A 21174-nucleotide genomic window follows, 5' to 3' on the forward strand; every position below is an offset into this window, starting at 1 on the left:
CCAACATGTGACTCCAGATTCACAATACAATAGTTGCCTTTTAACTGCCCTCCAAAAATGGCATAGCAAGCTACTCACATTCAAAGGCAAATCGGGTTAGGCAATAAAACTGGCAGCAAAATTCACATTCCACAGAAGAACTAATTTTAAAAAAATCAATTTGGGATTACCTGTATCCTTTTGAGTTACCTTACTGATTTCTATGTAATAATTTAAAAGGGTCACGTAAAGCAGACCTTATACATGGGTTTCTGGGAGAAATTTAGATTTTTTAACATTACTATGTGCACCTATTTGTAAAGGGATGAAAATCAAAACCTGGCTTTGTGCCTACACTTTCTCTTCTATCTCATTCAGGGCCAATGATGGTATTAGCAGCATGCCTGAGGAAAGGGTGTAAACCAATTCGCAGTGTGGTTAGTTTGAAGCTTTCAGCAGAATTCCCAATTTTCCAAGTGCATAGACAATCAAAACCAATAATTAAAAAGCATCTCAATCAACCAATTTATTTCATAAATATTATGCATTAAACATCTGACAGCTATACTTTCTCATTGCCACTAATGTGCCCGTATGATTTACTTTAATAACAGCAACAAGAATAAAAGCAAAACATTTTGGAATGACTTAGCAGGTCTACCAGCTGCTAATGAAAGAGAAACAGAGTTAATGTTTCCTGTCTAAGATCTTCCATCAGAATAGACACAGGCTTCAAATGTCTCTCTCTTTCCTTCTCCTCAGATTCTGCTTGAGCATTTTCCCAGTATTCTAGCATCTATTGTACTTTGCCCTTGTTGTAAAAGCTTCTAAATGTGTTTCTTGCAGACTGAGTACAAATGCTGTATCATTGTAGTGTGACAAGCAAAACACATTAATTTTCTTTTGTACAATAATGAATAGGGAAAATTACATATTGCACCAAAAAGTTATTTTCAACCTAATTACAGCACATACCATGCAAGGATTGGAAATGGTAAGAAAGCAGTTTCATTGGACTGAACTTTTCTGGCCCAGTGATGATGATCAAGATGGAGGTCGGCTAGATCCAGGCAGGAGTCACATTGATGAAGCATTCCGGCTGCCGGGAGACATTCCCAGGACAAACTGCCAGGAGACATTCCCAGGCAACCAGCTAGCTTAACAAAGAAGCCACTTCAGGGCCATTTTGCAGTAGTGCTGAATTTTACCAATGTTAGAACAGATCTGGCCATGTGTGGAGGCCACCAGCTCATTTGATTTTGCTTCCTTAGCTGGTAGTCCAGTGGGCTCCATGCTTAGTGGTGGAACCCCTGAGACAAAAGGCCACAGACCCTTCCTGTAATTGGACTATTGGATGGCTTCACCTCAACTCTAATTGCCCTACCAACTTAGGGCCTTTTGAATTTATCAATTTTAATGCAAGCAACCAAGGGCATTCGCATCAAAATGCCCTTGCCTTTGCCAGCTACCAAGGCTATGCGCATCTTTTTCAGACAGATTCCAGCCTGATATTGTTGAAGGCCTTCTGATTGGTCTTGCAGCATCAGGTGGAAGGTGAGTGCAGAAATTAAGGTGGGAAATTAAGAGATTCCTCCTATTTGGTTGAGCCACGGGGCACACTGCCAACCCTATAGGCTCAATATTGAGGCCCAAAATCTGCCCCGTTGTTTCACTGAATGTGCTATTCAAGAAATACGATCTGAATTCACTGACCTTCAAATGGAACTATATTGTCTAATTCAATATGAGTGACTGCAATATCCTGCCTACAGAAATTATTTGTGGAAACTTGTAGAAATCTCAGCAATTTAAACAATTTACTGAAACCAAGATGATATTTCTCATAGTTCATGCAAAACATATTGTCGACAACTTTTCAGGTGCGTCATATAATTCACTTGATCAGCTAAGCTTTCGTTTCTTGTAATTATGCTAATTACTGAGTTTTGTAGACATGTGTTGACAATCAGAGTGAACAATGACTCGTGTAGTCTGAATTCATTTTACCCTCAAGCTTTAAGAAGACTGTTTTGATACAAAAGAAATTGAATATTTGCTTTGTATAAATAACCATTGTTGAAATCAGAACACCGTACTGCGCCATAACTAACAAGGCATTGCATTTGATTACTCATTTTATTCAGGGAGCTATCGACCACAGTTCCAACAGCTCTAATTAGAGTTACCCTGGAATTATTGGGTTTTATTTGAATAAGAAAGTTAATTACTATTCATCACACCACAAGACATTTGTTAAGAATGCAAAAGGACTGTTGAAAAGGCAGAATACAATGAATTTCCAGCACACTGTACGTTCCATATGGTGATGGGCCATGTTGTATTTGCAGTCACAAGTGTGGCTTTTGAACTTTCACAGAAATTCTCATGATCTTTCAATGAATCTCTGATGGGAGACTGGCAGAACTCCCAGAAAAAATAATGTTAATGAATTTGCCATAGGATCTTGAGGATTCCACCAGCTTAGAGCAACACCCCCTTCATTCCCCATGAACACTAGAGGGTAAGGGTAGAGGTCATGAGAACCATATGGAATTCCAGAGGTAATGTAATGCTGACCACAGCCATCCAATTTAGAAGTGAAGTGAAGTATTTCCTCACAAACAATGATGGATGGAAGCTGAATGGTCAACCCAAGGGATTCTGGATAAGAGAAGACCCAATGAAGACTTCAATCTTTTATATTTATATAAAAATATGAATATTAATGAAATCAGTTTGCTTCCCTACACTTGTTTGCACCTGTGACTGAGTTGCGAGGAAAAGGAACTTAAGTATGAGATGGTGACAAATACATCAGGTTGAGAATTTGGGAGAAATTGCTTCACGCAAACAGAGGTGAAAATGACATTGTGGAACTCAGTGCCACATGGAATGGTTGAAGCAAATGAGACTGAAGTAGTTAAGAAGAAGACTAATGCGCACACATTTAGAAAGAGAATAATAGGATATAGGGACAGGGTGAGAAGAGAAAATTAAAACAATTAAATGGAGCTTTTGTCCTGAACGGTTTTCTTTCTGTGGTCTACATTGAGATATGCTTGCATATAAGACAGCTTCTGTATATACCTATCAAAGAAACCATATAAGATGACGCCTACCCATCAAAAATTTGACTCAAAAGAAATTTCCCCAAAGATCCATCAACATTACTATGTTTCTAATATTCAAAGACTTCACCTTCCTGTTGGCTATCCACACCAATACTTACACATTTCTCATCCTCATTTAACTCCTTTTGATTTGCTGACCTATTGTCCTGGTGCTATAATATTTAAAAGCAAAACTTTTCACCACATCCTGTTTTCTCCAATGCCAGTCCTGTATTTTACCACTGACTCTAAATTCTCTTTTTTTTAGTATGTCTACTGCAGGGGCCAACTTCAGTTTTCAGTCAGTAGGGACAAATTGAACATGTTTTGGAGGTGGAGGGAAAGATGAGGACTGGAATGGAGCAATTGGTGATAGGAAACTATGAGTCATCATGCCATTGTGGAGTCCATTGTGTTTGTTAGCTTTGTTAATAGCAGTATCAGTTAGAAGAGAAGAGAATATGACATAGTTAAAAGATGCATGACCACTAGACGTGCCTCCCCAAAAAATAACAATTTATAATCTTTTGTAAGTATGTGTGCTTATTTGATCTGACATTTTTTGATATTTTTGATTATTGAGACACGTCCATCATGACCCGTTTTTAATTCTCTTTATTTTGGTAATTGACCTTTTAATTATGTGTTACCAACTCTTTCTCCAGTTTCCAGTCCATGTAATGTACAGCCTTTTTTTGCTCTTCCGACATTGCGTGATGTCCGTGACATTAATATTTTTGGATTGCAGCCATAGATGCAATTTTGATTGGGGTTGTCATGCACATCTCAGGAAATCATCTAAAACATTTATGATAGGGGAAAAGATTATTCAAATGCAAATGACCAAGATCTGGCATTTATATCAACAATTTAAGTATCCCTTTTTCAAAATCCACACTCCAGTTATAGAATTAAGATAACATTTTAAATATTTATTAATATGATTAAAAAAAAGAAGTCAGTCAAAGCTTAGGGCGTGAATAAACATCAGAAAGAGATTTTGTCAAGATTTGCAAATGGAATCTACGTCTTGTATAATTTGTGGTTTGTTCAAATTCTGTTGCTTGAGGCTGAATGTGGCAGGTTTGCTAATGTTATTCTGAAGATATAATCTTAGTCTACAGCTTCTGATGTTTAATAGAATGCTTTGATTTTGACTCTTCTATTCAGCATCAGCAACGCTGGTGGAGACAGCAAACTTTCATACGAGAAACATAAGCTTTCAAAGGTAAACTGTATTTAAAGAAGACTCAGTTTACTTTCTACCCCATTCTACTCTTGAGATATTTAAAGACTATCTGAACCTAACAGGGTGGAACAGAATTTCTTTGTAATTTTGTAGGCTTTTTGCAACATTGCAGTATGACCCTCAGTGATAGATTTTCAAATATTTCGATTGTTCAGAATAAAAGCATCAATGGACTACAGGAGCGAAGTCTATTGTGTACAAGACTCCAAGTTTGATCCTTTCCCAAAATCAAGTGTGTTGTGTGATGGTTACATCCTCAGCCACTAGGCTACAGAACAGAGCACTTTGTGTAGTTGAGGTTCCATCTCAGTCATTGCCCATTGCTGGCTGTGTCTATGCATCCACACTGAGAGCAGATTACACTCAGATAACAGAGGAACTGCTGTGGTGTTGCACATAAAAGAATACCCATCATATCTTGGTGGCACAAAGTCTTGATTCAAATGTTATCTGGTACTTAATCTGTTGTGCTATGGGTGGAATGTAATCACATATCTGACAGCTAGATTATTGGGCAATATGCATCTAGGTTCCAGTTTTATAGATGAAAAGCCATAATAAACCAGCAGCAAAAGCTCAAGTGCAAATGTCATTGGTTTGAAATGAAATAACAAATTTAGTATTTTTTTTTGTAGGTGGTGCGGGGGAGCGTCTGTTGATGCCTGGGACTGGTTTCTTGACTCTGGGAGCTGCAGGAGCTTTGGCATTCTGTCAGGTGGTCAGAGAGGAGTACCCTGATGTTCCATGTAAACTGACTGAGGTAAAAACTTTAAGAAAATGCCATATACCAAGTGAGGGAATTGAAGAAAGGTATATTCCAACAAGTAACAGTGAAAGCTACATTGAATAGCAACTGCTTTCTGTACAAACTTATAAAGTTCTGAATTTTGACAGAGTACCTTTAGGTTTTCTTCTAATTAGTTAATTTCTTAGATAATGAATGAGAGCGACATCTGTGTTTCTTACATTTACTAGCTTTGAATATGAACTTTGTCTCTCCCTTTGTGTCATGAAATGTAAGTTAAAATAATTTCTATTATTTTTAAATTTACTATTCAATTATTTTTGATATTGATTTTGCTGATTGATTTTGAAGCTCAGCTTTTTATTGTGAATGTACAGAGTCTTACATCTGAGATTGTGATTCCATACAAGTTTTTCAGTGAAAATCATGTTAAAAGTGGGTCTGCATGGAGTACTTTATCTGACTGTAGTTGAATTAAAGCTGCAGAAACTCCTCCCATCTTTCAAATGAATGTTTAAATATGTCAAGATTCCAGACCTTCTTTAAAAGCAGTATGTTTTAAAAGTCTTTACAAATCAGTTCATTCTATACATTTTCTGGTCTGGAGTTTGAGCTGATAATGACAACGAAACTTCTTGAGTCCATACATATGCATAGAAATCCATAAGTGGAAACTGGGCCCCCTCTATGGTGTGTTTGCTTGCAGCTCATAGACTGGCGTTGCGTTCCCTTTTTCAAAGATACCCAGTGCATTATTGAAGGATTTGGCATTGGGAAGGAAAGAGATTGCTGAAGGCCACCCGACTTCCCGTTGCTGCTGAGCTAACTCTCCCAACTTCCCCACAATCCCCAACAGCTACCACTCACCTCTGGCTTGGGTGTCCTCGTGGATCTGTGGCCTTGGTTAGATGTAATGTTGGTAGCAGTCACCAAACCCAGTGGCACTGTTGTGTACAGAAGACCTGTTAGCCTCTGTTTGGTCTGTAGCTAATGGTGAACTTGACTTCTGCTATGCAATTCTTTTCCTAAGAGTAGGCCCACCACTATTTGAGTGTCATTAGATGTGGTGGGGCTTCTCAAAAAAGATAAATTCTGGGCCTTTCATCAGCACCTTTAACATCTCAGGATTCAACACCAGACATTGCTGTCACTGTTTATGATTAGATTAGATTAGATTAGATTAGATTAGATTAGATTACTTACAGTGTGGAAACAGGTCTTTTGGCCCAACAAGTCCACACCGACCCTCCGAAAAGCAACCCATCCAGACCCATTCCCCTACACCTAACACTAGGGGCAATTTAGCATGGCCAATTCACCTGACCTGCATATCTTTTGGACTGTGGGAGGAAACCCACGCAGACACAGGGAGAATGTGCCACAGGGACACAAGGTGGGAATTGAACCTGGGTCTCTGGCCCTGTGAGGCAGCAGTGCTAACCACTGTGCCACCGTGCCGCCCACTGTGGTTCGCTATTGAGTACTCTGTTCAAATCCACAAACTGCAGTCAGTGAACTAAACAAATCCATCCCTTTTCTGCTATGAATCTCTCTGTTAAAAATCCTCAAAAATTACATCTTGTAGAGTGAGCTGTGACTGGATTTTTAATTATATGCTAGATTCTTAATTATTGCTGAACCTCATTTCATCTGAAAAACAGTTCCATTTTTGTGGAATGACAAATTTCCTCAAAAGATAAAAAAAATTCTAATTTTTCTAAAAGGTTTTGATATTTCAGCTTCTACTGTTTCAGCTTCCCATGTATATGTTCCAATCATTGATTGCTTTTTGAAAAAAAATTAATTGAACCTGAAAAGAATTAGTGCTAGTGATTTTTGAGAATTAGTGCATTTTACTTTGCACTAGCAGTTTTGCTAGTTGTGAGAATACTTTATTGTGATTGCTTGGATATTCTGATGATATCACTGTTGCTTGACAGTCCTTTTAACTTAGCGGCAGATTCAAACTGATGTCAGGTAAAGGATGGGATGTCCATGCTTCAGAGATTGCTAGATCACCATAAAGCACCTTTTCTTTGCTGCTGATCACAAAATTATAATGTTTACCACTTTTAAATATAGAAATTCCAGTAATGTGTAATCTTGGTGGATTAATCTCTTTGTTTTTTACTTGTTCGATCTTTACAGGTGAAACTTAACATGGGTGTTGCAACCCCAGACCGAATTGCTCCTGGCTTTGTGAATCACTTGGATGTAGGGGAAGCAATAGCCACTGTTTTGGAAAAGAATTCTGTTTCACATCAAGTGATCTGTGCAAATACCCCAGCTGATCTCAAAACCCTGATTGCGGAAGGGAAAGTCTGAAAGTGAAGATATTAAAAGTTGGCATGTCAAGTCATCATTCCATTTTGCATGTATAGTTTATTTTGAAGCCCTATAACACTACAGTAGTGTGCACTTTTACAATAGAACCAGTGATATATCAATCAATGTATCTGCCTGTTCATAGCACTGTGAGCTAAATTAAGCTAAATATTGTGTTTATCTTGGTAGTTTGATTTTTTAATGTCATTATGACATTTAGAAACCCCTATGAAAACTTAAATTAGAATGAAGTAAAGTCATCTGTTGTGTTGTGCTTGTAGCTTGAGAAGCTGTACCACCTCAGCAAATTAATCCTCAGAGTATTCAAGTTCCAAACTAATGTAGTGTTATGGACCAGGCCAAAGCTCCTCAAAACATTTCAAGAAAGTAGCCCAGACCCTACCTTTGCGAGTTGTTTTAAGCAGTTGTACAGTGGATATTCCAGGAGACATGCAGCTGGTCAAACCACTTAGTTTTAAACAAAACAGAATTTATTTACAAGATTGCCAAATGAAACGCAAACAAAAGGGAACAGAATACCGAATAACTTAACCTATCCAAACCCCAACACATTATCCTAACTTAATGATTCCGCTCCCAATACTTGCAGTAATCTCCATAAACATCCCTTGGCACAAAAGGTAAAATCAGGATCTTACAGGAGACAAGCCAGAGAGAGAGAGAGGAGGATAAGCCTGGACCTGCTTCTTTGCTTAGCAGCTTCTCAACTCAATCGTGCTAAAAACAAACCAAACCAGAGTGAAGCTGAGCCGGGAGAACTGGCCACTCCCCTTTCATTGCACAAGTGTTTTTATTAAACTTAAAGGCCTTTTGCCTGAGGCAGTATCTGTTAGCTATAATCAAAATCCCTGCAACTGGAATTTGTGTCTTTTACGACCTCTCTGGAAATAAAAACCAAGGACAACATAACCTTGTTAAAGGAGCAGCATCGTCACAGTAGGATAGAAGATTAAATTCACATTTCCCAATTACAGCAATTGGTAGAGGCAAGTAAAATGTCAACATTTAAAAAGCATTTGGACAGGTAGATGGATAGGAAAGGTTGAGAGGGATATGGGCCAAATGCAGAGAAATGGGGCAAGTTCAATTTAGAAAATCTGGTTGGCATGAATGAGTTGGGCAAAAGGGTCTGTTTCCTTGCCGAATGACTCAATGGTTCATTCTTTTGCTATTAGTATTAATAACAATGCCTACCAATGCTGGATCAGTTTTATTTACACATCAAATAACTCACTGCTGGAGGTAAAGATGAAACTGAGCTCTACAGTGATTAGGCGGTGGAAGATTGACATATATTGTTGGCAAAAAGGATCTATAATTAAAGGAGAGAATTATGAAGATTTCCTTTTTCTCTTCTAAAGCAGCAGATGGAGTATTCACAATTTTGATCTGTTTCAAACCCAGTCATAACAAAGTGGTCCAGGTTTGAATAGTTGTGAGCTGCACTTCATTTAATGACAGTAATTTTCACAGGGGTGTCAGGAATGTTGTTGATTTCTCTTGTTGATTTGTATTCATCTGCTGAATATGAACAGCTAATGTACAGTAAAATGTACAGTTTAATTCCTCCAGTTTTTAAAATCCCAATCTCAAAGAGGTTTGAAGAAATCAGTGTTGTCTAATAAATAATCAATCATTGTTAATTACTAACATTGGGCTTTGTTCAAGAGTTTTCAGTAATAAAATATCTATTGCACTTAACAGGAAACTTTGCCAAAAGTTAGAGATCTATGGACAGCTAGCTTAATTACTATTGAATGCAAATCAATAGTCTGGCCAACATGCTTAAACTGATTTTGAATTATTTGCCCTTTTCGCGGTTTTCAGGAAAATAAGAAACTGGCTATGAACAATTGAATGATCCATTTGTGTCTTTTCAAGTTTATATCAGAGACTAGGCAAAAAAACTGTGTCCCGCACATCACTTCATATAGCTTACTTAATCATGTTAGTGTTACATAAATGTAATTTAGAATATGGCTTGAAGAATTTCTATTAGCTTAAAACAATGCAAGTTTGCAACAAACTAATAATCTCTTTGGACAATCCAATGGCTAGCATTATTTTGTATTTCTTAGGTCCTGAAAGAGCTAAGGAAGAGTAAAATCAAGGAATCCAGAATTGGTATATGTCTGCCATTTCTAAAGCTATATTATATCAGCAATTATTTAAAATTATAGAATCTCTACCATGTGGAAGCAGGCCATTCAGCACATCGAGTCCACACTGACCCTCAGAGTATGCCACCCAGACCCACCCTATCCCTGCATTTCCCCTGGCTAACCCACCTGGCCTACACATTTCTGGAGACTATGGGCAATTTAGCATAGCCAATCCACTTAACCTGCACATTGTTGGACTATGGGAAGAAACCGGAGCACCCAGAGGAAACCCACACAGACACAGGGAGAATATGCAAACTCCACACAGACAGTCACCCAAAGGTGGAATTGAACCTAGGTCCCGAGCACTGTGAGATAGCAATACTAACCACTGAGCCATTGTGCCACCCAAACTGAACATGTAATCACACTTTGAATAATCCAAAACATAAATACAGTAAAGAGCATGCATGTTAACAAATAGGTTAATAGTTACTTCTGAACAGGAAGGCACATTTGCTTTTATTGTTCAAAAATGTAGTTTGGTTTAATTTAATAAGGTTCAATTTTTGAAAGGCATATCATTCCTTTCAGTATTTTGTAGTTTTAGTATCAAAGTAAGATGTTCCCTACTTCAGTTAACCTATAGGACTTTGGCTATTTACCTTTCTTAATATGAGCTGTGTTTAGCCAACATCACAACAGATGAGGAATGAATTAACTATTGTTTGGTCACTTTTAAAAATAATATTTCTTCTACTGTAGCTAATGTTCTCCATTGTCGATGTAAATTGCTATTTGTCAATTTTGTTGCATGTTTTAATAAATATAACTTTATAAAGTTTACTGTGTTTGTTTTAAAAAATTAGATTGATGATTATTGGATTACCACTGAATCCTCCCTCCGAGTAAATGTGATAAATTTAATGTTCTAATTATCCAATTTCCCATTACCATTAAATCAATTATTTTATTAAATGTTACACCTTAAACCAATATCTCAGAACAAAATTACATCTTAGTCAGCAGTCCGTTACAAAGACCATGTAAAAACCAAAGAACTGCAGATGCTGTAAATCAGAAACAAAAATAGAAGTTGCGTGAATAGCTCAGCAGGTCTGGCAGCATCTGTGAAGAGAAATCAAAGTGAATGTTTCAGGTCCAGGGACCCTTCTTTACAAGTTCTCATTACCCCAAATACATTTACTTCATTGGTAATTAGAAATCTGTCAATCTCTAAACATACTGAACAAATGAGCTTCAAGAGGCCTCTTGGGCTTGGGGGAGATGGCTAGTAATAAATGTAATTATATTAAAAAATGCACATTAGTAATAAGAAAAATGCTTGGAGAGAGAAGTTGCATAGATCTGAAAGGGCTAATATTGAAGTGCCATTAGTCCCACCCACTATAATGATGTTATATGAGCTTGTGGACAGAACAGTTTAGGATTTTGAAGGAATAAAGCCAAATGTTTTGGTTTCCTCATAATCTCTGTGAAATAACTCCACAGTGGCTGGTATTCTGTCACCAAGTCATCCTTTATTTATACATGGAGAGTCCTTAACACTGATCCAGCTTCCTCAGAGACAACTCTAAGAGTGAACAGAACCTTATGTTTATATCTGTCAGCCAGGACTCCCTGACTGAACCATATTAACCACCCCAGTTGGGGAATTCATTTTCTATTAGGTCCACCTGGCCGTCTTTGTTACAATCACTACACTCTGTAACAACATTTATCAGAGTGTAACACTTCTTTGTTGCTAACATACAATAAACAACGTCTTATGTAAGACAAGAGCCTCTACCCTAAAAAAAAGTGCAGCAAATCTACCCCATAATGAGCAATAGTGCATATAACATGACAATCAGTCACAAACAAAGGTCACTGGATCTGAAACATTAACTCTACTTTCTCGCCACAGATTTTGCCTGACCTGCTGAGTTTTTCCAACAATTTCTGATTTTGCCTGCCAAACATAATCTGACTAATTCCATTGACTCAACAATTCTCTGACAACCTCCTCAAATCTGACCTGATTATCTTCTCTGATCTGCTTTCAATGTAATTGAAATCCAATTAGAAAACCAATATAACAATGGGATAAGTTTTCCATTGGGTAGCTGAACCATCAGATCAGCTTCATGTCCCAGTAATTGGTTAGGAACCTACTCACATGTGTTTATGATGATTTGATTTGGCCTAATGTGTTGCAGCCTGTTCCACACATTGTTTTCATTTTTGAGACAGTGATGTGTGAACTATGAACACATCTAATTCTATTCAAAGTAAACACATTCCACTTTCTTTATTGCCAACTATTGGAATATTACATAACAATTTGACTGGGAATATTTGTCTTTTGAGGAAAAGGCAAACCCAGAAATAATTAACATAAAAGCACAATGGATGAGGAATTGTACCATGTTTTGGGGGTTAACAATGCCCCTTGGGTTCCAAAATAGTTTCTGTGACACATGCACACACTGTTAAAGTGACACATAGCAGACACGATCTTGTTAAAGGGTGAATGGATATGCACTTAATGTTGACAGGAAACTTGCATATTGAGAGCTGCCATTCTGGAGCTCTTCACATCAGTCAGCAGCCTCTCTAAATCTCATTCAGCTAAACATGCACGAAGTAGCAAGAAGGACCACACACTAGTGCGATTTAGATAAACCATACCAATATATAAATTGGAAGGAGGAATAGGACACTCAGCCAGTCATTGGTTAGGCCACTTTTGGAATCCTATAGGAAGGATGTTGTGAAACTTGAAAGAATTCAGAAAAGATTTACAAGGATGTTGCCAGGGTTGGAGGATTTGAGCTACAGGGAGAGACTGAATAGGCTGGGGCTGTTTTCCCTGGAGCGTCAGAGGCTGAGGGGTGACCTTATAGATGTTTATAAAATCATGAGGGGCATGGATAGGATAAATAGACAAGGTTTTTTCCCTGGGGTGGGGGAGTCCAGAACTCAAGGTTTAGGGTGAGAGGGGAAAGATATAAAAGGGAACGAAAGGACAACCTTTTCACGCAGAGTGTGGTGCGTGTATGGAGTGAGCTGCCAGAGGAAGTGGTGGAGGCTGGTACAATTTAAAAGGTATCTGGATGGGTAAATGAATAGTAAGTGTTTAGAGCCAAGTGCTGACGAATGGGACAAGGTTAGGTTAGAATATCTGATCGGCATGGACAAGTTGGACTGAAGGGTCTGTTTCTCTACTGTACATCTCTATGACTCTATAAGTCTGTCCTGCCATTCAATTAGATCATAACTTCTCCTCCACATTAACATATATTTTTCAGCCTTCCCTATTTCACCCCTCTGTTCATCAAGGACCTATCTGCCTCTGCTGAAAAAAATTCTAACAGTCTGTTTTGACTGCCTTTGAGGATGAGAGTATCAAAGACTCATGACTCTCTGTGAGGAAAAAAAAACTCTCCTCATCTCTGTTGTCAGTGGGTGACCCCTTATTTTTAAAGGGTGACCTCTAGATTCTCTCACAAGAGGAAACATCCTTTCTTTCCTGTCTTGAGCCTACGAGGTCCTTTATGTTTCAATCAAGTCCCCACTTATTCTTCTAAGCCTACCCTCTCCATCCTTTCCCAATCAGTCAACCTGCTCATTTGAGCTCTTATTATAATCAATCTTCTTTGAACTGTCTCCAAAGTATTTATATATTTCCTTAAATAAACATTGTTATCATCCCAGCTGATGTTTCTGCTGAACAAGGCAGATTCCAAGTTGATGATTTGTCTGAAAGATCATATTTTGTTTATTTTCATATTTAACATGGTGGCCTTTTACTTAAACACAGCATAGAGCGCTGTAAATTTGGTTTTAACAATAAAAGAGAAAGAAGTAGATAAATTAGAAAACAAGCAATTTTCATAAAACACAATTTGAAAGATTTGAAACACAGTAAAAAACATAGTAATCGCATCTATTGCAATACCTTCACTTTATGGTTTTCAAGCAACAGAAAGAGATTGATTGCCTATCAGATCCATAGGTTTAACCAAGCTATTTTGTCCAATTCCTAGATATGAGAACTTGATAGCCTTTTCCTTGATTAGTCACATAACTGAGCTTAGACTTTTCAGCTTCAAATAACCTTTTTTGGATTCTAACCAAACACATCTGGCCTGGAACTTTCAGTTAAAAACTTTACACTGAGATAATTTAGTTCCTAACATTTCTGAGCGAACTTCTTTGACTGTGAGAAACGGTTTCTTTGCCCGAGTTTCAATTGTAACTTTCGCAAGTTGGAAAATAAAAGCTTTCCAAGCTTATTGGATGTTCCCCATAGTAAACAAAAACAATTTTTGACCCTACCAAACAGAAAGCAAGCTAGTGCTCCTCAATCTTAAGCTCTGTTCATTTGTAAAAAAAAAGAAACTTAGAAAATACGACAAGGAGCAGGCCATTCTGCCCATTGAATCCTCTCTATCATTTATTATGAAGGTGTAGAGGTGTACTGTACCTTTAAGAGAGTTTAAAAAGCTAGCAAGGACCTAGAGAAGCACAGAGAGCCCAAAACAAGGTAACAACGTAACATTTGGTCGAAACAGGTAAGACCTGTATTGCTAGGATACAAAAACAAATTCGTATTTGGTCAATCAGTTTAAATTATGCCCCAAGATGCCAAACTCCAATCAAATCTGAATTTAGCACTTTGACAATAATAAAACCAATAAAATGATCTGATGCTTTGGGGTATTAATATCAGACATTTTGAACAGTTAACCAGAGTAGCAAAGAGAACAGCCAGAAGACCAACAGATGTAGGCTGCTAGTCAGAGCTCTCTGAGAGATACCTGTCTGGAGAAGGAGTTTGCACAGAAAAAACATTGAAACTGACCTGGAGAGAGAATCTACAGAGGAAAATCTACAGAGGAAACTTGGAAAAGCTGACTGGTTTTGAAACGTGATTATTTTTCTGTAAATCGTAATCAGGAATTTTTTAATGGACTAGTATTGTAGAGGGGGAGGTAAGAGATAGGTTTAAGAGAAATAAGTTGTAAATCGTTGTTAGTTAATATTCTCTGTAAGACTTTTAAAAAAGTTGTTAATTTTTACTTTAAATAGTGACTTTTGGGATATTTCTTTGCCTCTTGAATTTTAACAGATTACAGCATGGAGTGAATCTTTTCTGTGTTGCTGGTTTAAATTAGTAGGGGGTTTTACCCCGTGTCATAACACATTCAACAAGACCATGTTGGATCATCTATCTAAATTCTCCTGATCTCTCACCATGACCCATTGCACCTTTATCCTCTTGAAATCATTGTTTTTCTTAAGCATATCAAGTGAATTGGCCTTCTCTGCTTTCTGTGGTAGAGAACGCTACAGGTTCACCAGTCTCTGAATTAAGAAAATTCCCTTCAACTCAGTGCAAAGTTGTAGAGCTACTACATACCCTAAGATCACAATCCTTTGTTCTGAATTCCCCAATTAGGTTTCAAAGCTACAGTAAAAAGCAGTTATTCTCAGATGTACAGGCATCAACAGTTCTTCCTCTTGGAATCATACATGACTGAGCCAATAAGTAGAGGTCACGTACAGCAGGAGAAACAACAATGAGGGGGAGGAGAGTTCTCTGCGGGAAGTCACGTCCTCGCAAGGTGTTCCAGGAGTAATTCTTCTATCTGAATCCTCATGATATCTGAGATATTGTGCTTCAAAAAGTTGTTTGTCACTGACTCTGTCAAATGCTGCAGCTGTAAGTGCAACTTCAGAGCAAGTCAAGGACCACATTGTCAGTGACAGTGATGGTGACTGGAGTTATGATAATGCATCTAGCCATTCCAAGATGGCGCTGGAGATATCTGCATCGTTTTGCAGTTTAAATTCCACTGTTACATAAGGGAGGTCACCGAGGCTGTCTTTTCAAGGAAAAGTAATTCCACTTAATTTCCTCTTTTCATAGAAAGGCAGGTGGAGTGAATATGAGACTATTCAAGATTTGCTGGTTTCCCCATGGTGCCATTGACTATGGAAGAGGAGGAGGAGGAAAAGGAAGGAGAGGTTAGTGAATGGAGAAGGTAATCCAGAGAACTGCTTCACTCAGTGAAGAAAGCATCTGAGTGTGGTGTCCATAATGACAACCCCAATTCCTAACAGTTTCACAATCTCCCTTCCATTTATCATGGATCTGCTCAGTCAGAATTAATCATAAAAGCCACCACAAAATAAACATTTCAAACCAAACTTGAAAACAAAATTGCGCCATATTGTGTGCAATTGGCCACTAATCTCACTTGCATGTTCCAACATTTTTCATGAACTCTTGTCACCCTTTGTGCTCTTTTACAGAGCTACCACAATAGCTGCTCAGTGGCCGCAAGATAATCTTGAAGGACAGGAGAAGATGGGGATTGCAGATGCTGGAAATCAGAGTCGAGAGTGTGGTGCTGGAAAAGCACAGCAGGTCAGGCACATCTGAAGAGCAGGAGAGTCGCTGCTTTTTTTTAGATTAGATTCCCTACAGTGTGGAAACAGGCCCTTCAGCCCAACAAGTCCACACTGACCCTCCGAAGAGTAACCCACCCAGTGCCATTTCCCTCTGACTAATGCACCTAACACGATGGGCAATTTAGCATGGCCAATTCACCTAATCTGCACATCTTTGGACTGTGGGAGGAAACCGGAGTACCCGGAGGAAACCCACGCAGACACGAGGAGAATGTGCAAACTCCACACAAACAGTCGCCCAAGGCCAGAATCGAACTTGGAACCCTGGTGCTGTGCATAAGTACTCAGCATCTTGTTTCAGATTGCATCTCCTGAGTAGGGAGACCACAGCTTGACTGGCTGCCTGCCAAGTGACAGTAAAGGCACAGTCCAAGTGCCAGGAGTACGATCACAAATGCTGGCACCCTGAGAGAGGATGTAAATAATCCCATCACACTTTCCAAAGGCATGCAGAGGAAATTTTTCAAATCTCAACCATGCCCATAATCAAACAGATTATCTGGATAGTTATCACATTGTGATTTTGTGGGATCGAACTGCAAGCAGTTTGGTTGCTGCATTTCCTATATTGCAGCAGTTTTTCCACATTAAAAAAAATTCCATTAGCTGGAAGGTTGTTTGCAAAATCCTGAGATTGCAAAAGATGCTATATAACTCTAATTCTTTTGATAATAATAATGAGAAAATTTAGAAATGATTAAACTGTCGGAACAATTGCCCCCAACAAAATGATTGTGTTAAAATTACTGACATAGTGGTGTAACAGAAAGAAATGAGTATAGCAAACTTTGTTTTAACTAGTGCCTGATCGACTAGCACTCTTGATAAAGCGGCAAGTTATATAATTCAAGTACTGTGTCCGAGTATGCTGTATATAAAGTATGTCAATAATGTGTATAGCCCCCGCATTGCATTTCTATTATTTACTATGTGTTTTTATATGGATTTTGGCAGGTGTATTGATGTTATTACATAGACTTTTTTTGAGGGATGTTGATGTCTCGAAATTTTGTTTGGTCAGGATTACACATGCCTCTTAATCATCCAGAACATTGGAGCAATCAGCACAGATCTGATTCCATAGGTGCCGGTTAATAAAAACTTTGCTGTATTAGCTAATGTGGAATCCATTTACAATGAATAACATTTGGAAACTATATTAAAATAGACAATTTCTTTTGAATAGTTGATGAGAATAGAGGACATTTTTACTAACAAACCACAGGTGCAGGATAACTATGGATGGCTCAGGCCACTTGAATGATGAACATTCATATAAAAAGATTCTCCACACATTCACATTGAAGTAATTTATTATTTCTTTCATCTCCATTGCAAAATACTGAAATTCATTCAATTCCTATAGAAGAACAACTTGATATTTGTCTTAAATATAGATTTTATTCTTTGAATCTGTATTTCCTTCTGCTACTATAACCATTTGATTGAAAATGACAATCTCATACCTATCTCTGTTAAATCAGATTTCAAATATCTTTGGGATATCAGGTTTCAAACATCTCTCCCATTAACTCAGATCCTTACCATTCATAAATCATCTTTGTAGGAGCTTAAACCCACCAGCCCACTCCCGGCTCCAGTGCAGCACATTTTTCTGCTGGTCTCACTTCAGTACTAATAGTGGATATTCTGTACTGGCATTCAGACTCTGGAGCAAACCTGTGATGATGTCATGGAGTTGCACATCACTGTGTCTAAATACCACAATGTGGGTGGAGTTAGAACACCGGAAGAAGCACACTACAAGACACATTAGAAAGTGAGACTCTCCAGAAGATAGATAGAGAGCATGTGAGTGCACAAAGAAGATGGATTAATCATGACCAAATACACGTCATACAGATGTGTCAGAGCCTGGTATGTAATTACCAAGTATAGTAACGTTAAGTATGAAAGTATATTACTTTGAAGTAAAATCCGAAGATGGTCTTGACTTTGCCTTCTTCTTGACAGACCTGTTTTGAATTCAAGCTTGTTATGTGGCATAAAATCACATGACAAATAGTGACCAACTCTCCCAGCAGTGCTGTTGCTGCTGTAGAGATACCAGCCTCTTATTGGTTGGCAGCCCTCTGAGGCAGGACTTGCTGTTGCTGAGGGGTGGAAGTTCTGCTTCCAGCTAATTAACAACTAATCAACCTTGAAATGGCTGTGGACTCAGCCTGGCCACCAGAAGGGAATTCACTCCCAGCTTTTATATGGAAAGGCAGATCCATAATTTTGAACAGCCTGATAGTCCTAAATCAGAGGGAAAATTTTGAAATGTAATTTCAAAGTCCTGTCAAGAGTTAGCATTTCCAGATACTTTTTGAGTTATTTGTTTGTTTTGAACATTAAAGCGGAAGTAAGATATATCAAAAAATGCACTTATTTTAACTTTTGAGCCAACAGACCTTAAGAATGTTGAAAAAAATCCAAAATTAACTCTGATATATATTCTTCTGGATACAATTCTGTTATGTGATCACTCCCTTAATTTTGCTGTACCGCTGGGAAACAAAGACATTGACAAGTTTCAGGGTAATAGACAGTAACACACTTAATCAAACTTAAACTGCATATCTTTTACAAGTGCATTCCTCCCTATCTGAATCATTCTAAGTTTGCTAGTATCATACTGTAATTCAATCAAGTACATTAACGTCAGCTACTCAGTTGATATGAGTAAACTTTAATCAAATAGATTATATGTTTGCAAAGGTACTTATTTAGCTGAAAAAAAAATCAGAATTCACATTGTTTGGAAAGCTTCGATTAATTTCCGTTTAATGACACTCTGTCTACAAAAACAGGTGAAATTGGTATAACTGCTAAACTAGCAATGATGCTTTGATATTCTATGTGCAATGATAGCTACACAATTCAATCCATGAATTTATTGCAAATAAATATGATTAACATTCTCCCAAAAGAATGGTGGGGGTGAGCTAGCTCAGTTGTTTGGTTGGTTGGCTGGCTTGTGATGCAGAGGCATGCCAACAGTATTGGTTCAATTCTTGTACAGGTTGAGGTCACATGGAAGTCCCACCTTCTCAATATCACTCTTTGTCTGAGATGTGCTGACTCTCTAATTAAACCACCACCAGTTGTCCCTCTTTATTGAGTAAGCAACCCTACGGTTTTCTGCAGTTAAGGTGACATTACCTTTCTACTATCTACAAGATGCACTGCAGAAATTTGTCAAAGATCCATAGGCAGTACCTTCCAAACCCACGAACAATTCATTTAGAAGGACAAGGGCAGCAGATACATGGGAACACCACTATCTGCAGGTTCTCCTCCAAGGTAGTCACCATTCTGACTTGGAAATATATCGCCATTTGTTTATTGTCACTGGATCACAATCCTGGCTTTCATTCCCAAATGGCACTGTGCATCTACCTACAGGACACAGACTGCTCCACCTCCTTCTCATGGGCAACTCGGTACATGCAACACATACTAGCTCAGCAAGCAATGCCCAGTGAAGAAAAAGATATTTCAACAACTGGAAGAAATAAAATGAAAGATTTTGAACACCATATATTAAGTGTTTTTGCATTTATGGGAGGCAATGGCACAATGGTAATTCATTTTATTCTCTCACAGGACATAGGTGTCGATGGCTGTGCTGGTATTTATCGGAATTTGAGTCATTGATATTGACTGCTTTGGAAGAGCAGAAACTTAATTGTAGAGTGATGTGCATGAAGTTGAGAAATATGTGCATGGACCTGGGGGCAGATAAAACATTCAAATACTTTCTAGTGCCTCATATAATTCTGTTTGTTGGGAGTTGTTATGGAATCTATTCTCTGCATTCCAAATATTTTAAGAAGCCAGGATGTTAATCACTTCTTCAGAAAATCTGCCAGGTCACATCCAAAGTGTGGTTTTTTGCATAACAGCATTTTTGCAACAATTTCTGTATTTTCTTTGATTTACAAATATGTTTTGGTTTAAAGAATTGGGTGTAAACCTGACATTGCACTGGATTCTCTTTTCCCTTATTGTGTGCTTAAATAAGAATGATCATATGTTTATAAATTCTTATTTAGTAGAAATATTCATTTACTAATCTTATTTATGTTGTAAAGCTTGAACACTCCTATGCTTGAAGCTTTCTCTTAATAATTAATGTAAATTTTTGCTAGAGATAAATTAGTTTTTGTTCTCTGTCTTCGAAAGAACTTTATTTTAAAAACTTGCATTGATGCAGATAGGAGTAAATTTATGAAAAACAATGTTTTTTTGTTTCTTCCAAATTCTTCACTTGGCCCAAATATTTGGCATAAACATGAAGATGATGGGGCTAAAGATGCCTGGCAAGAGACAATAGAATAAGAAAAGGTCAGCAAAGTTAAGTTGATCCTGCCTCTTCATTTCACTCATGCTACACTGGCACACAGAAAGAGGGCAATAGCCTGATAACTTCTTTATAAACATGGCAGCCAGATAGTGCTCAGATAAATGGGGAGGAGCTGATGTGGTGGGATTGTCATGGGGCTAGAAAATGCACAGATCAAGGTTAATGGGTTTGGGGAGATGGGTTTGAATCTTATCAAAGCAGATGGTGAAATTTGAATTAAACCAATAAATGTAGAATTGAATGCTAATCTAATGGCAACAATGAAACTATTATCGTTTGTCATGAAATCCTACTGGTTCTCAATGTCTTTTAAGGAAAGAAAGTCTACCATCCTCCCTGTTCTGGCCTACATGTGACTCCAAATCTACCACAATGTGGTTGACTCTTAATTGTTTTCTGGACTAATTGACTAAACCACTCAATTGTACTGAACTGCTGCAAAATCTGATAAAAGGATTATACCTGGGTAACAATATCACCTGAATAAATTATGGCATATATAGCCCTGTCACCCAGGGGACTTAATGCCTCAACAAGAGAGCTGTTGACAGAATAGTTAAGGGGCATCAGTGATGCAGAATCATACCTTCCAGACTAATGTCTCAGTCACCATCATCACCATCCCTGGAAACACCTTTTCTCACTAACGGGACAGACATACCAGATATAGTAGATAGGTGGAATACACTTAGAAAGGAAATGCTTTGAAGGTCCTCAGCATTCACCTGAACCCATAAAGTCTTATTCTATCATGTTAAACATGAGCACAGAAAGCTCCAGCAGAATGTTACTTC

At 38.0% G+C, this 21174-nt stretch overlaps 1 protein-coding gene across 1 annotated transcript in view; it reads left to right on the forward strand.

Moving 5' to 3' along the window:
* LOC122558281 (peroxisomal trans-2-enoyl-CoA reductase) overlaps positions 1 to 10377 on the forward strand; it is a 34613-nt gene extending 24236 nt beyond the window's left edge. Inside the window, exons 5-6 of the mRNA XM_043706680.2 lie at positions 4974 to 5098; positions 7232 to 10377. Coding sequence (XP_043562615.1) covers positions 4974 to 5098; positions 7232 to 7408 — 302 coding nt within the window. The 3' untranslated portion in view covers positions 7409 to 10377. The remainder of the gene's footprint in view (positions 1 to 4973; positions 5099 to 7231) is intronic.
* Positions 10378 to 21174: the final 10797 nt, after the last annotated feature.

The sequence above is a fragment of the Chiloscyllium plagiosum genome, unplaced genomic scaffold, assembly GCF_037043375.1.
Source record: "Chiloscyllium plagiosum isolate Xiang-an unplaced genomic scaffold, Cpla_swu_hap1 HiC_scaffold_17, whole genome shotgun sequence".
NCBI lineage: Eukaryota > Metazoa > Chordata > Chondrichthyes > Orectolobiformes > Hemiscylliidae > Chiloscyllium > Chiloscyllium plagiosum.